The sequence below is a fragment of the Microtus ochrogaster genome, unplaced genomic scaffold (genome assembly GCF_000317375.1).
Source record: "Microtus ochrogaster isolate Prairie Vole_2 unplaced genomic scaffold, MicOch1.0 UNK124, whole genome shotgun sequence".
Lineage (NCBI taxonomy): Eukaryota > Metazoa > Chordata > Mammalia > Rodentia > Cricetidae > Microtus > Microtus ochrogaster.
Genome location: NW_004949222.1, coordinates 663,227 through 677,529, shown reverse-complemented (window position 1 = coordinate 677,529; position 14,303 = coordinate 663,227). Strand labels below are relative to the sequence as shown.

At 38.8% G+C, this 14,303-nt stretch overlaps 2 protein-coding genes across 2 annotated transcripts in view; both read left to right on the top strand.

Annotated features, from left to right (window-relative positions):
* Positions 1–7,310, top strand: part of LOC101983873 (zinc finger protein 420-like) — a 115,025-nt gene extending 107,715 nt beyond the window's left edge. The window contains exon 7 of the mRNA XM_005371735.3: positions 6,791–7,310. Within this exon, the coding sequence (XP_005371792.3) occupies positions 6,791–7,310 (520 nt within the window). The remainder of the gene's footprint in view (positions 1–6,790) is intronic.
* Positions 7,311–12,754: 5,444 nt separating this feature from the next.
* Positions 12,755–13,075, top strand: LOC101981907 (60S ribosomal protein L36a-like). Its single transcript, XM_005371729.1, has one exon. It carries the CDS (start codon positions 12,755–12,757, stop codon positions 13,073–13,075), a length of 321 nt encoding a protein of 106 aa, XP_005371786.1.
* Positions 13,076–14,303: the final 1,228 nt, after the last annotated feature.

Below are 14,303 nucleotides of genomic sequence, written 5' to 3'. Positions count from 1 at the left end.
GGGGGGGGGGGGCTTATTCCTGGACCCTGGATTAGGCACAAACAATACCCAAACACTGTTTTTATAAAGAGGTAAACTTTTTAAGCCCGGAAGAAATCTTAAAATGACTACTTTCTTGTTTTTTGTTTCCTGGTTTGTTTGTTTGATTTTTTTTTTTTTTTTTTTTTTTTTTTTTTGAGACAGGGTATCTCTGGGTAGCTTTGGAGCCTGTGCTGGAACTGGCTCTATAGACCAGACTCACAGATATCGGTCTGCTTCTGCCTACTGAGTGCTTCGACCTTTGCCTCACCCCCTCCCGGCAAAGCAACCATTTTCTAACTCAAGCAGAAAAATGACCTTGCGGGTGTCAGTTTTAAGAAGAAAAAATGTGAGTTGTCTGTGTTATAATGGCCTGGATGTGGAGATGCATTTTGATAAGGCATATTAATTAGGTGAACCAAAGGGGACTTTTGACTGCAGGACTTTAGATAGTTGGCTCCCAGTAGTCAGTCTCGGGAAGAGGAAGTGCCAAATAATGTAATAAACCCGGTGGCTAGCCTTAGGAGTGCAGCCTGCTGATTTCTGTCTAGGTGGAGGGATAAGGGCAGAAGGGCAGGGGTGTCCCAGCTACGGGCTTGACTGGGCTTGTCTCCCTTCACCCCCTTATACCCGTGTCCACACTAGGGTCATGTTCAACTCCTAGACCCGGGGCCAGCCTTCTGTCCTGCCCTAGGAATTAGGCCATGGGAAAGCACAGGGAATTGTGGAGAGGAAAGAGTGTGGATTTAATGAGAGGGATTTTGAAGGCACCTGGATTATGTCGCTGTGAAAAAGACTGACAAGGAATGGAGACATGGAGAACAGGCATAGAGAAGGGAATAAGATCATCAGATCTCAGGATTGAAGCCGCCATCCCATCATATTTTAGTCAGGTAGACAGAAATCACTAGGAAGCCCACAGCCGAGGCATTCTGCCCCCACCAGCAGATTGCAGCTTGGAGACTAAAAGCTCCCAGATAATCAATCCTCTCTCATTATAGTGAAGGACACGTCTGTGTCTTTTAATTAAATTGAACTTTAGTTAGTGATGTTATGAAATCCCCTTATTTGGGCCCTAAGCACATGCAGTATTGGAGTAATCAAACACAGACATGAGGATGATGAACCGGGTGTGATACTCAAAGACTGGCCCCCTCCATTCTTAGCGAAAGCCGAGGAAGAAAGACAATGTTAGCAGCAAAGAAACATGGCAGCAGCTACTTAATCAGGCTGTAGGAGGCAGGAAACGTTCCTCAGAGACCACTGAGACTGGGAAAACACGTCTAGGCCTGATAACCTAAGGGATGCTGAAAACCAGGAGTGCCGTAATGGTACCTGTAATATTTAATTTTTTTTCTTTGTGTTTTGAGAAAAATTGTCCTGTATCCCAGGATGGCACAAACTCACTATGTAGCCAAGAATGACCTTGAACTTGTGATCTTTCTGTTCAGACCGCCAATTGCTGGCATTATAGGGGTACACTACCATACAGTCCAGGTGATCACTGATTTTGAGGCGGATGGCTGGGGTTTGGGGATGCTACTACTCAGCCTCTGCAGCTTTGGTGGGTATGGGACGTTGCTGCCAGGTCTCGGGGTCTTCAGGGATTATATGAGGGTCATGGGGTATGGTGGGGGGGGGGGTAGATTAGGGCCTAGAGAGCATGACTTTCCATTCTGGAGCTCAGAAACTCAGCTCCTCCAGCTACAGGTAGGGCTGTGGCTTCAGTGGTCACTGATGAAGCACAGGACCTCATTGTCCTTTCATTGGTCAATGAAATGGTGTTCTTTCATTGTATTTTTGCAGCAGGACCTCACTATGTAGATCTAACTGGCCTGTAACTGATTATACAGCCAAGGGTCTCATGCCTGTCTTCTGGCTCTGGAGTGGTGGGATCGAGGGCATTTCAACCCTGACAAACGTCACCATAACTTGACATTAGCCATTATCAGTGGAGGATCACTAAACTCTGTTTTTGACATTGTAATTTCATTCCTTAGCATGACGAGAATTTTAAAACACATATTTTTGAGTAATTGTAGAAATGGTTCAGTCATCCCAGCACTGGCTGCATTTGCAGATGACATTGACTTCATTACTTAGGCTTATTCCTAGTTATTTTCGAAGCAGCCTGAATATGATAATTAACTAATTTATTTTTGAAATTGCCATTATTGATATGTGAGAAGACTAGTAATTTTGTGTGCCTTGTAGTTTTCACTATCACTTAGATCCCTTCTTAATTCTGAGAGATGCCCAGTGTGACTGTGGGAAATTCTTCCTGTGATTACATCATCACTACAAGGGAGTTGATGCCTTCCGGTCTACCAGTGTCTCATTTGTTCCCTTTTTCTTATTTGAATTGCTCTCGGTCACTTTTATTGTTCTGGAGTAAATAAGGCCTGAATGTTTCCTCAGTGTGTTCCTGCTAATACTGCATTCTCTCTGTGTCCTCTTGTGTGGGACTCGTTGACACACACACACACACACACACACACTTTACTCTCTTGAGCTGTGTGCCACTTCCTCTTAGACCCTTTAGAACCTTCTCACACAACCTTGTTGGCCTATGGCTCATACATTTGTATTTCCTACTGAGAATTTCTCTTCAATGGGCTCAATTTGGTATGAGTGTTGGTTTTTGTTTTTTGATTTTTTTTAAAAAAATATATATTCTGGTTGGATCAGTTACCAGCATTATTTTTCTTCCCTCTGGTTGGAAGTAGTGTGTGTGTGTGTGTGTGTATGTGTGTGTGTGTGTGTGTGTGTGTGTGTTTTGAATATGGCCAATTACTCTCCAGCTCCTCTCTATTCAACCATGTCAAGTGTAAAATATCCTATTTTCTGTGTTCCCATGGATAATTTTACTCTGAGATTTCATGTATGCTTGGTCTCTAATTGTGTTCTGCAGTGCAGCTTGACTGAATGACCATTAGGGTTCAATGATCTATTCGACTACTAATTTTTGTGTGTTTTTCTGACTAAATTTTGAGAGGACCTCTGAAATCATCATGGTGTTTTTATGCTATTATGTTGTTTGGCATCATCCATCTTTTTTTTTTTTAATTTTAGATTTGAGTTTCTGACCCCTTGATGTGAAATGTCAACAGGAACTCATCTTCATTCCTGCAGCAGAGACTTAGAGAAGAACCATCAGAGAGAATGACTATGTCTTAAGTAAATGTGCCTCAGGTCAGTGTACTGTCAAAATTCCTTTGAAAATTGTTTTTATATTGAAACCATTCCAGTTTTTATTTCTCTGCCTCTGGTATTACGATCTAAAGTATTTACTTCTTATGATTTTACTCTTTTTCTTCCAAATATTTAATATATATTTTTCACAGACTTATATTTTTCAGAGATTTCATAGTTAAGGTTTACCCAAGAAATGTTCTGATACACAGATCCTAGAGAAGAAGCACTTCTGTCTTTGTAAATCCCCAAAGAGGGACGATCTCCTAAGGTGCCATTCTCTTTGGGGACAATTTTCTTTCTTTCTGACTAAAAAGTAACCACATTGCACTCCCTCACCCCCAAAGGCTTGTAGCTATATCATAACGCAGAAACTCATCCAGTCCAACGTCAAAAGTTTTCATAGTCTACAATGATCCCAAACTTATTTAAGAAATAATAGCATCTCTTTTGAGATTCAAGCAATCCCTGTAAAATCAAAACGCAATCACATACTTCCAACATATAAGGGTAAAGAATATACATTACAATTGAATACACAGGAAAAGGAGCATGGCCAGCAAAAAATTGACTAAAGCATACTGAAAAAGAGCTCAGCAAACTCAACTCTGCATTTCCATGTCTGATTTCAAAGCTCCTCAGATCTCTCACTCCTTTCAGGTTGGCTGACTGCAACACTCCTCTCCCTCCTGGCCAGGTTCTTCTCAATTCTCTGCAGGTATTTTATGTCAGCCCCAGAGTCCTGGGATTTGGAAGGCAATCAAGGCAATCAAGACTTGCATGAGTTCAGAGAGTGGCCTGTTAGGTCCCCATTCAGGGACCCAGCTAACACAAACCTGACCTCACCTACTTTTCGTAATTGTGGAGGAAAATTTGATAATCCTTTTCTTATATCCATGACACAAAACCATAACCACAAGGCTCCAAGTGCAAATTTCTGCTGCTTCTTGGGACTGGAATATGGCCCACTTGCTCAATTATACCTTCAGAATCTTTCTGTGTTTTCTATGGGTTCCTTCATTGTTGTAGCTTGGCTGTCATGAAACTTGATCTGTATACCAGGCTGTCTCAAATATAGCGATCCTCTTCCCTTTGTCACAATTGTTTGGAAATTAAAGACATTTATCACCATAAAAGGCTCTAAACTTTACTTGCCTCTTTTCATATAAAACTTCATTAGGTATAACACTAGTTCATCCTACAATAACAAGTCTATAGAAGACTGTTTTGAGGTTTCCTCAGACAATACAATTAATGTGAAGTTCTACATGGGCAGACATTTTGCAGAAGGTCAAAAAGCAGCCACATTCTTCACCAAAATATCACAAGAATGACTTCTAGGCAAAATAGTAAAAGTCTTTGCCTCTGAAACCTCTCGAGCCAGGCTCTCACAGTTCAATGCACCATCAGCGTCACTGTCTTCCGGTGGTTCTTCTTCTGTGGCCCATTAAGCAATGCTTAAAACACTCTACTTCTTATGTAACCCAGAGAAACAAAGTCCATGTTCCTCTAAGCAAAAACAAGGTCCAATCTATCACAACAATATTGCAGTCACCGATAATAACTGTCATCTTAGTGAACATTTCATGCTTGGATTTAGAGAAGCATCACCATTGTAACTCTAATCCAGCTTTAATTTTCAAATGACTCGCCACTATTATTAGGATGGCATGTAGTTTCCTTCCTGGAGAAATGTTCTATCTACTGATTTATCATAGCTTTTTAACAGATTTTGATTGTCAATTTTAACAGAATGAATCCTTTCAGATAATCTCTCAGTACACTTTTGTAAAGTTTCATGACTCGTTGACATGGATTCAATTTTGCCTGTCAATTAAAGGTTATCATTTCCAATGGTATAAATCCTCTCCACTAACTTCTCATTAACAGTCTCTAAAGACTGTATTATTTCTAAGAGTTTTTAATTCTTGACTCTGTTATCAAACCATTTCTTTAAGGATATAATATGAAGAACAATGCTAAACCCCATGATCACAAAACAAATATGTACTAAGAATGTCATATAACCCTTGCAGATTTCCATTGTCATATATTGTCATATAACCCTTGCAGATTTCCATTCTGTAGAAACAAAAATGTTGTCAAATTACTGGATAGCGATATTGTCTAACATTGCCTTGGGTTTTGTTTACAATTTTTAAATGTATTTATTTATTAGTCAAATGAACTTATCTCCAATGTAGTTTTCAGAAAATTGTTGTAGGTGTAATAATTGGTATTGGCCAGCAGGTGTCATGGTTGAGGGGCAGAGAGACGTAATCAGTAGCGACAAAGCAAGCCCTAGTTCCTGAATTACCTAAGACTTAATTACTAAGAAAGTTAGTTAATTAAGAGCAGCACATCCATATATAGAAAAGATCAGAGTTGGGTAGAATATCAAGGAACACAGAGCTTGCAGGTAGTCGTGGATCTGAACTGGGAATGCAAACCAGAGAATCCCGTGCTCCTGGAGAGCAGATGTTCAGATGGGCCGGCAGGAAATTGCAAAGTTTCTGCATCTAGGCCAGCCAAATGGTTTGCAGCTGCATGGCCCAAAGGCAGCTCAGCAGTAGAGGGGCCATTCAGTTACGAGTAGTTCAGCAGCCAGGGACTCTAGCCAAGGGGGTGTCAGTCTGCTCTGGTTTATAATAAAATAGTCCCACAGTAGACCAGAATGGAGTATAATAAAGGTTTATTTATTTAGGGGTAACTCACAGAAAAAGTAAGGAGAAGCAGTCCTGTGCATAAATAGGGACCTGGAACCAAATCCAGAAACCAAGGGGCTCACACACACCTCTACCTCTGTATATGTAGTACCCGAGACCACATGCAAATTGGGGCAGCATCCCAAATGCCATTGGCTGAAGGAGTTCCCACAGCATTCATTTACTTATTTTGGAAATGTATTCTCTATATTTAGTCCTGACAGCACAGGACGGTATAATATTAATCCTAGGACTGGGAAGTTTGAGTTCAGAAGATTTGGTAATTTCCTGGCCAACCTGCATTACATAATGTGTTATTAGATGATCAAGTCTATACACTGTGAGACTCTCTAAAACACAGTAAAGACGTAAACAAATAAAATTGTCTACACATGATCCTACAGAGAGGTCCTTTGTCATGATGTGTTATTGCTCAATCATCGACTTTTCCTAACTTCTGCAAGATTGTCAGTTTGTTTCTGAATGGGAAACCTCCTACCAATCCTCAGTGGTAGATGACAGTTAGATTGGTTTTGAGCATGCATGTAACAATCGTGGAAGACAAGTGTTCTCTGCTGAGAGCTCTGTTTTCAAGAATTCCTAGGTAGTGAGTCTTACAGAAGTAAGGAGACATTAGTTTTTGAATCTGTAAACATGCATCAATACCTATATGTCATATTTGTTCTCCTTCTTAGGGAAATATCATATACGGAGGAAATACATAAACATCGTGAATCGAGGATCATAGGATCTACCACCGAGTGAATATCCGAGAGAAGTCTTAAACTGAGTGAGGCTGTCAAAATGGCCAACGGAAAGTGCTTTTATCTCTTATATCAGGCTAAAAACAATAATAAAACCAATAGTAGACAGGTACCATACAAGTGTGGTAAATGTGATAAGTGCTTTTTCCAGAAAGACCAACTTGTGACACATCAGAGAATTCATACAGAAGAGAAACGTTTCAAATGTAGTCATTGTGAGAAATGCTTTGTGCGTGTCTCTCGTCTCAGAGCACACCAGAGAACTCATACAGGAGAGAAACCTTTCAAATGTACTGACTGCCAGAAATCCTATGCAGGTCTGAACAGTCTCAGAGAACATGAGAAAACTCATAAGGCAGAGAAACCTTTCAAATGTACTGACTGTGGGAAATCCTTCACGCGTGCCTTTTGTCTTTCAGTACATCGAAGAATTCATACAGGAGAAAAGCCGTACAAATGCAGTGAATGTGAGAAATCCTTTAGGCAGATTTCAAATCTTAACCAGCATCAGAAAATGCATACAGGAGAGAAACCTTACAAATGCAGTGAATGTGAGAAATCTTTTGCACATGTATCAAGTTTTACAAATCATCAAAGAATGCATACAGGAGAAAAAACCTTACAAATGTAATAAATGTGAGAAATCTTTTGCACGTGACGCAACTCTAAAAAACACGAGAGAATGCATACAGGAGAGAAACCTTACAAATGCAGTGAATGTGAGAAATCTTAAGCACGTGCCACGACACTTAGAAAACGTCAGAGAATTCATACTGAACATTGATATTCAAGTGTATTTATTTGAGGAATATTTTCAACAGGTTTACAATTTTTGAATACATCAGATCACTTATGCAGAAGAGAAGCCTTACAAATGTAGTAGCTGTGAGAAATCCTTTACACAGTGTACAAGACTTAGACAAGATCAGATCATTCATACAGGAGACAATATTGTCAGTGTAGTTAATGTGACAAAGTTATCTGTCTCTCACATCTAAGAATACTTGAAACACTTCATATTGGAGAGAAAAGTTTTCATAGTAAATAATGTGGCATGTGATTTATCCAAAGTTCTATTCTTAGAGACCACTGCAACACCATGCAAGAGAAACTTTATGATTATGAAATATTTATGAAATTTTAATAATTTACTAATCTTACAAAAATCTAGTGTATGGTGAGGAAACATTCTGACATTGTGACAATGTAGAACAATTGCTATTAAAATATTTTACCTTTTTAACTTCAAAAATTGCATGAGAGTGAAAGATGAAGAAGCCTCCACACTATGCCATGTCATCTTAGGTCCCTGAGACTGAAGCCTTCCATTTTGAGTAGATGCTGATTAATCAGGAAATAAGCACCTCTAACTCATTTCTGGAAGTCCAAAGAACTGACATGACTCACTATCCTAACCTCTCCTGAAGAAATGGAGAACAGCCATACTGCTTAGAGGTGCCACGAATGGACTAAGTCTCAAAGAAGAGATGCCCTACAATCTGTAGATACTCCTCCAGATTTGCAATATATTCTGGGTTTCTAGGACTCATAAGTTCTTTCCTATGCAGGGCTGGAATTTAATGATGACAACTATTTTTTAGTCTGATTTGTTCCTGTAGCAAACTTGTTTCTATATTTTCTTACAGTAACCTGAATAGACTTATAGATTTAACAAGATGCAGTTCAGTAGAATCCATTCTTGTTTCTGTTTTCAATTCACAGTTTGAATGAGTAGATGCATTTGTGTTTGCATCTTGCCAGGGAATGTCTATCATATAACGTGACAGGATGTCATTAATAGTTCTTCCCAAATTGTGATACTTTGGAAAATCAATATTAGAGAGAAAGCCTTGAAAAGTTCATTCTTATGTTTGATACATGCTTTATTTTACCTTGTAAAGTCCAATCTAGACAACTTCTAGAAATGAATTGATGTTGTTAAAACCTAATGATAAAAGTATAAACTCCTTGGAAAATTGATCCTGAAAGAAACCATCTCTATGATGGTAAAATTTTATCTGTTATCCAATTTCACAATATCGATTATGGAAAAAATACCTACAAGTACATTATGAGGATTTTTAACATTCTATCCTGTAAACTTGATAACATTCTCATGTATATATATGTACAATATGTTCAAGAGTGTGAAGAAAATTATTTTGTCAGTACTCATCTCAAAAAACTATTTATGAGCTTAAGGAGGAAAGGAATCATAGATGATTCACACATAATACAAATTTAGATATTAGACAATTAAGTATCAAATGCAGTATATGAAAGTAGGACACATTTCAGTGAATGAGAATTTTTCTTTTTGAGTGACTGCGAAACCATGTTCTGTAACTATGTATTGCTAGAATTGGATTTGTTGATATGTCAAAACAGTTGTACAAGTAACCTATGTAGAAACTTCTTTTAGTTTTGATCTTTGATTTTCTTGAATGCAGTTATTAATTCTTAAATTTTTTTAATTTGTAAATTCCCCTTTGCAATTTCAATAGTGTCCTTTACTATATAGACTTTGAATTTTCTTACTTAATTTTTTTTAATTTTGAGAGGTTTTAGTTGAAGTAGAATGGCATCACATCTCCTCTCTGCTTCTTCTTCCCAGCACCTCTCGTATACCACCCTTGAGCCTAAATCTTGTCTCCTCCACACTCACGTTGATAAGATTTTTTTCTATCTTTTTATATAAATGTTTTTACTGTGAGTCTGTTTTTGTAATATGAATATATATGCTAACAAGAAGACTAATCTATTTTATTGGAAAACCATGAAGGGGGCTCAATTCTTTGAGATGCTAACTGTTGGGAGCCATCTAAGAGACAACAAGCAACCTTAGAACTCAAAACACAGAATAGTGGCCTGCAAAACTGTGTCAGTTGAACATGGAGAGGCAGATCATTGAGGACTAGGTATCTTGACGTTGTCATGCTGTCACAGAGCATAGCTCTACATAGCAGAGTCTAATCTCTGAATTGTATGAAAACTCTAAAGGCATGTCATACCTCCCATTGGGTCCTTAAAATAATATTGAATGAGTCTTAGTAAGAACTTCAGACATGTAGATTGTTAGTATAGTTAAGATGTTTTTGTTAATGGTTTTAATGTACAAACTCTTGGGGAAAAATTAAAAAATTAGAAAATTATATTTTCAATGTTTTGGAGAGCTATATGATTAATTATGTATACACATTTTTGCCCTTAGCTTCCTGATATGATTTAATAAAAATCTGTTGGTGAGTGGATGAGTGGATATGCACCCTAAGTATTTCAAGTAGAGATGAGTGGTTATTTTACACTTATAAATGTTTAGACTTGTGTTTTTTATTTCAGATTTTTTGTAAGATTACCTTTTAAGATAATAAAATGATTGATCTCTTCTTTGTAACAATAAAATGAAGCCAACTGGTAAAAAGAGACCTTGCTTACACTCTGCTAATCTATGACAAGCTGCTCAGACATGAATGTATGCAGGTCTTCGAGAATAATTATTTTTCATCCAGAAAAATGTAAAAGTTTTAATCATGTGAGGGAAATAAGAAAAATGCTTTTTTGTAGATTTATTCATTATATCCATTCACTTGAAAAATGGAATGTACCAACATTGTAATTTTCTTATTGCTTGAAAGATTTTACTGGGTTCTATAAGCAATCAGGGAAAGAAATAAGGATCAGGAGAAGGAATACATCAGGCAAGAGTTAGAAGGAAGATATTAGGAAAGAGTTAAAAGGAAGACACCAGGAAAATCATGTAAACAGGACAACGGGAAAGAGGGAAGGGAGGATATATAGAAGAGAGGCCGTGACATGTTGCAGCTAAGTGTGTGTGCATCTGTATGTTTCCCTTTTACTCCCTCAGATATAAATCTCTATTGTGTGATTTGCCACCTACTCCGTGTCATTTCTTCAGCTCCTGAGCTGCCGAAAGCTGGACCTTGCACCAGCAGCTCGTTTTCCTTCTGGCTAATCAGAAGCTGCTGGTAGAGCTTTGCTTTGGAGGTGGGGAGCCATGAAATGGGAAAACATCCTAAATTCCCCTGAACTGAGGAATAGATAATTAAAAATGAATAAAACCACTATGTAATATATGTTAGTGATACAAAAAGTAAAGTCATGAAATTTACAGGTAAATGGATAGACTTGCCTTAAATCTAATTGAATACAGTACCATGGCCAAAAAAGAATTGGATCAAAAGTTGTGTTTCTCATTATTGTTCTAGTTCTAAGTGTTCAGGCATAAAACCATATTCTGAAGACATTGCAAAAAACATAGAAGTAAATCATGATTTCTGCGGTAAGGGTCAGGTAGCAATAGAGAAACTAGCAGGCTATAAGTGATACAATCAGGAAATGAGAATGAGGAGCTTTATGCATGGCAATCAGCAAGGAAGTCTAAGTAAATCATGAACAATAACACTATTTACTATATCTCTCCCCCAACATCATAATATATGTACGTCTGGGGATAAAACCACATATATAATTTAAACAATATTTTCTCATCTGTACTAACAATGTTTCACTTATGAGTTCAGGGCCATCTTAACAAAAACTCAGATGTCAGTGAAAACTGATATTTATTTATTTATTTATTTATTTATTTATTTATTTATTTATTTTTGAGATTGTCATCAGGGCTGTCAAGGAAACTACCAAAACACTGCAAATGATTGCTACAGCCATGCTTGTCTCTGTCCTAGTGGAACTGTTCATTCCCCTGTGGTTTAGATCCCATGCACTGTAGTGAAGGGGCCTGCAGTCTCTGAGCTTGAACTGCCTGAACATCTTTTCTTTGAAGACAAGGTTTCTTTGTTTCTTTTTTTTTTTTTTTTTTTTTTTTGTAGTTTTTCGAGACAGGGTTTCTCTGTAGCTTTGGAGCCTGTCCTGGAACTAGCTCTGTAGACCAGGCTGGCCTAGAACTCACAGAAATCCGCCTGCCTCTGCCTCCCGAGTGCTGGGATTAAAGGCATGCGCCACCACTGCCCAGCTAAACAAGGTTTCTTGATTCCAGATGCAACAAACAAATTTCAAAGGAAGGAAGTGATAAGAAGTCCCAGCAAGCTTTGAGTCCCATCAAGAACCATGGCACAACAACAAAAAGGGTTTAGTAGTGGCTAACATAACTAACAGCTCTGTAACTGCACCTCAGACATTTTAAAGATGAGTACCACCATGTCTGAGGCTAGTAAGAAGCCACCCACCAGGATTTGTAAGCCTTCATTCTTGGAGGGCTACATACAACCACTTTTAAAGCAGCACAATCCCTAACTATATTATAAAAATAATCCTAATATTCATAGAAAACTGTATTCCATATCAAACAAACCTCACATTGCAATTTAATAGGAGACCATTAAATTAAAACAAAGCCAATGAAAATGTAGAGTTTTTGAAACCAATCCAAATGGATACATCTACCAATCAACTCCCACAGCTGGTGCACAGGGACATTGCAGAAATTGCTTAGAAGGATTGTAAAAAAACAGTAGTGGAAAGATTGCTGTGATGTTGTTCCTTTCAGTAATTTGAAAGCGACATCCATATAGTCTGATTAAATACTGGCTAAAGGTGGGCGCTCACCAAGGCCAGCTGGATGATGGAGCATGTGATCAAACCAGACTCCGTGAACGGGGCTGACAAGGAGGGCTGACTGAGAAGCCAAGGACAATGGCACTGGGTTTTTGATCCTACTGCATGTACTGGCTTTGTGGGAGCCTAGTCTGTTTGGATGCACACCTTCCTAGACCTGCATGGAGGGGGGGAGGACCTTGGACTTCCCACACGGTAGGGAACCCTGACTGCTCTTTGGACTGGAGAGGAAGGGGAAGGAGGATGGCGGGAGCGGGAGAAAATTGTGAGGAGGGAGGAGATGGAAATTTTTAATTAAATAATAAAAAAATACTGGGTAAATGTGACGTGAAAAAATAACAAAAGCTATGCCAAGGTACTGGGAAGACAAAGAGACCTCATGTCTTCAAAAACAGCTGAGTTCCTTTTTCTAAATCTTTTGTTTCCAATAAGAAAATTAAGAACTTTTTTTCTTTCTGTGCCTATATTGCACCTGCCAACATGGGGAACGTTCCTAAGACCCGCTTGACATTCTGCAAGAAATGTGGCAAGCACCAACCCCACAAAGTGACCCAGTACAAGAAGAACAAAGATTCTTTGTATGCCCAGGGAAAGCGGCGTTATGACAGGAAACAGAGTGGCTATGGTGGGCAGACTAAGCCTATTTTCCGCAAAAAGGCGAAAACTACAAAGAAGATTGTGCTGAGACTGGAATGTGTGGAGCCCAACTGCAGATCTAAGAGGATGCTGGGTATTAAGAGATGCAAGCATTTTGAACTGGATGGTGATAAGAAGAGAAAGGGCCAAGTGATACAGTTCTAAGCTGATCTTATGGTGGTGATAAGAAGAGAAAGGGCCAAGTGATACAGTTCTAAGCTGATTGTTATGAAGACAATAAAATCATGAGCTTTCACTCAACCTCGTTTGATTGCAGTTGGTCTTTTAGGAGGGAAAAAAACTGAAGCTGTCAATAAATTCCCTCAGCTTGCTGGCCGAGTGGGACTCTAGGATAGAACCTTGTTGAGCCGGTGTGAATCGTAACTAGTCATTGGGATCCCATTTACAGCTTAAAATACAAGAGTTACTGATTATAAAAAAAAAAAAAAGAAAGAAAGAAAGAAAGAAAGAAAGAAAGAAAGGAAATTAAAAAATAATCTCCCACAGGGAAAGCTACTCCAATTGGTCACCCTATATTGAAGATTAAGCCTTGAAATTGTACATACAATAAACATTACACAAAATTAATTTTCCATATTTAAGAAAATATTTGTACATGCATTTATGCATACACATGTAACACAAATTAGTGAAAAACAGCCAATATAAAGTAAGCAGATTAAAGATGTATAAACAGTGCATTTGGTGTGAATTAGGAGAATGAATAAATGATATAATTATATAATAATTGCAAAGGCCAGTCGGTGGTGGCACATGCCTTTAATGCCAGTACTCAGGAGTTTGAGGCAAGCCTGGTCTCTCTACAAGAGGTAGTTCCAGACAGGGTACAAAGATACAGAGAAACCCTGTCTCATAAAAGCAAAAAATAGCAAAAATATTAAAAAGTAAAATTTTTAAAAAGATAGAAACAAGTTTTGTAGACCGCCTTGGCGAGTCAGTTTTTCTAGGGGTTGTAACCCGCCTGGCTGATCAGTTATCCCAGGGTCCTGGAGAGGCGCTATCTGAAAGGCATGGGCGGGAGAAAGGAAGGAGGCCAAGCTAGGTTTGTCGAAGCCTCAGTTTATTAGCATCATGGTTGCAGCTTATATAGCCCTTGGATGAGGAATTTGGGGATGAGATGGGGTCAGGGGCATGGACAGGAAGGAATCTTGCTGCGATGGTTCCAGCCGGTCACGAGGTCGTAGTCCAGGAGGTTTCGATCGGTCAGGAAGTCGCAAGTAGACACACCTAGTTCTCTAGATAGTTGGAATGTAGGGCGGGTTCCGATAACAAATAGCTCTCAAAGCCGGGCGGTGGTGGCGCACGCCTTTAATCCCAGCACTCGGGAGGCAGAGGCAGGCGGATCTCTGTGAGTTCGAGACCAGCCTGGTCT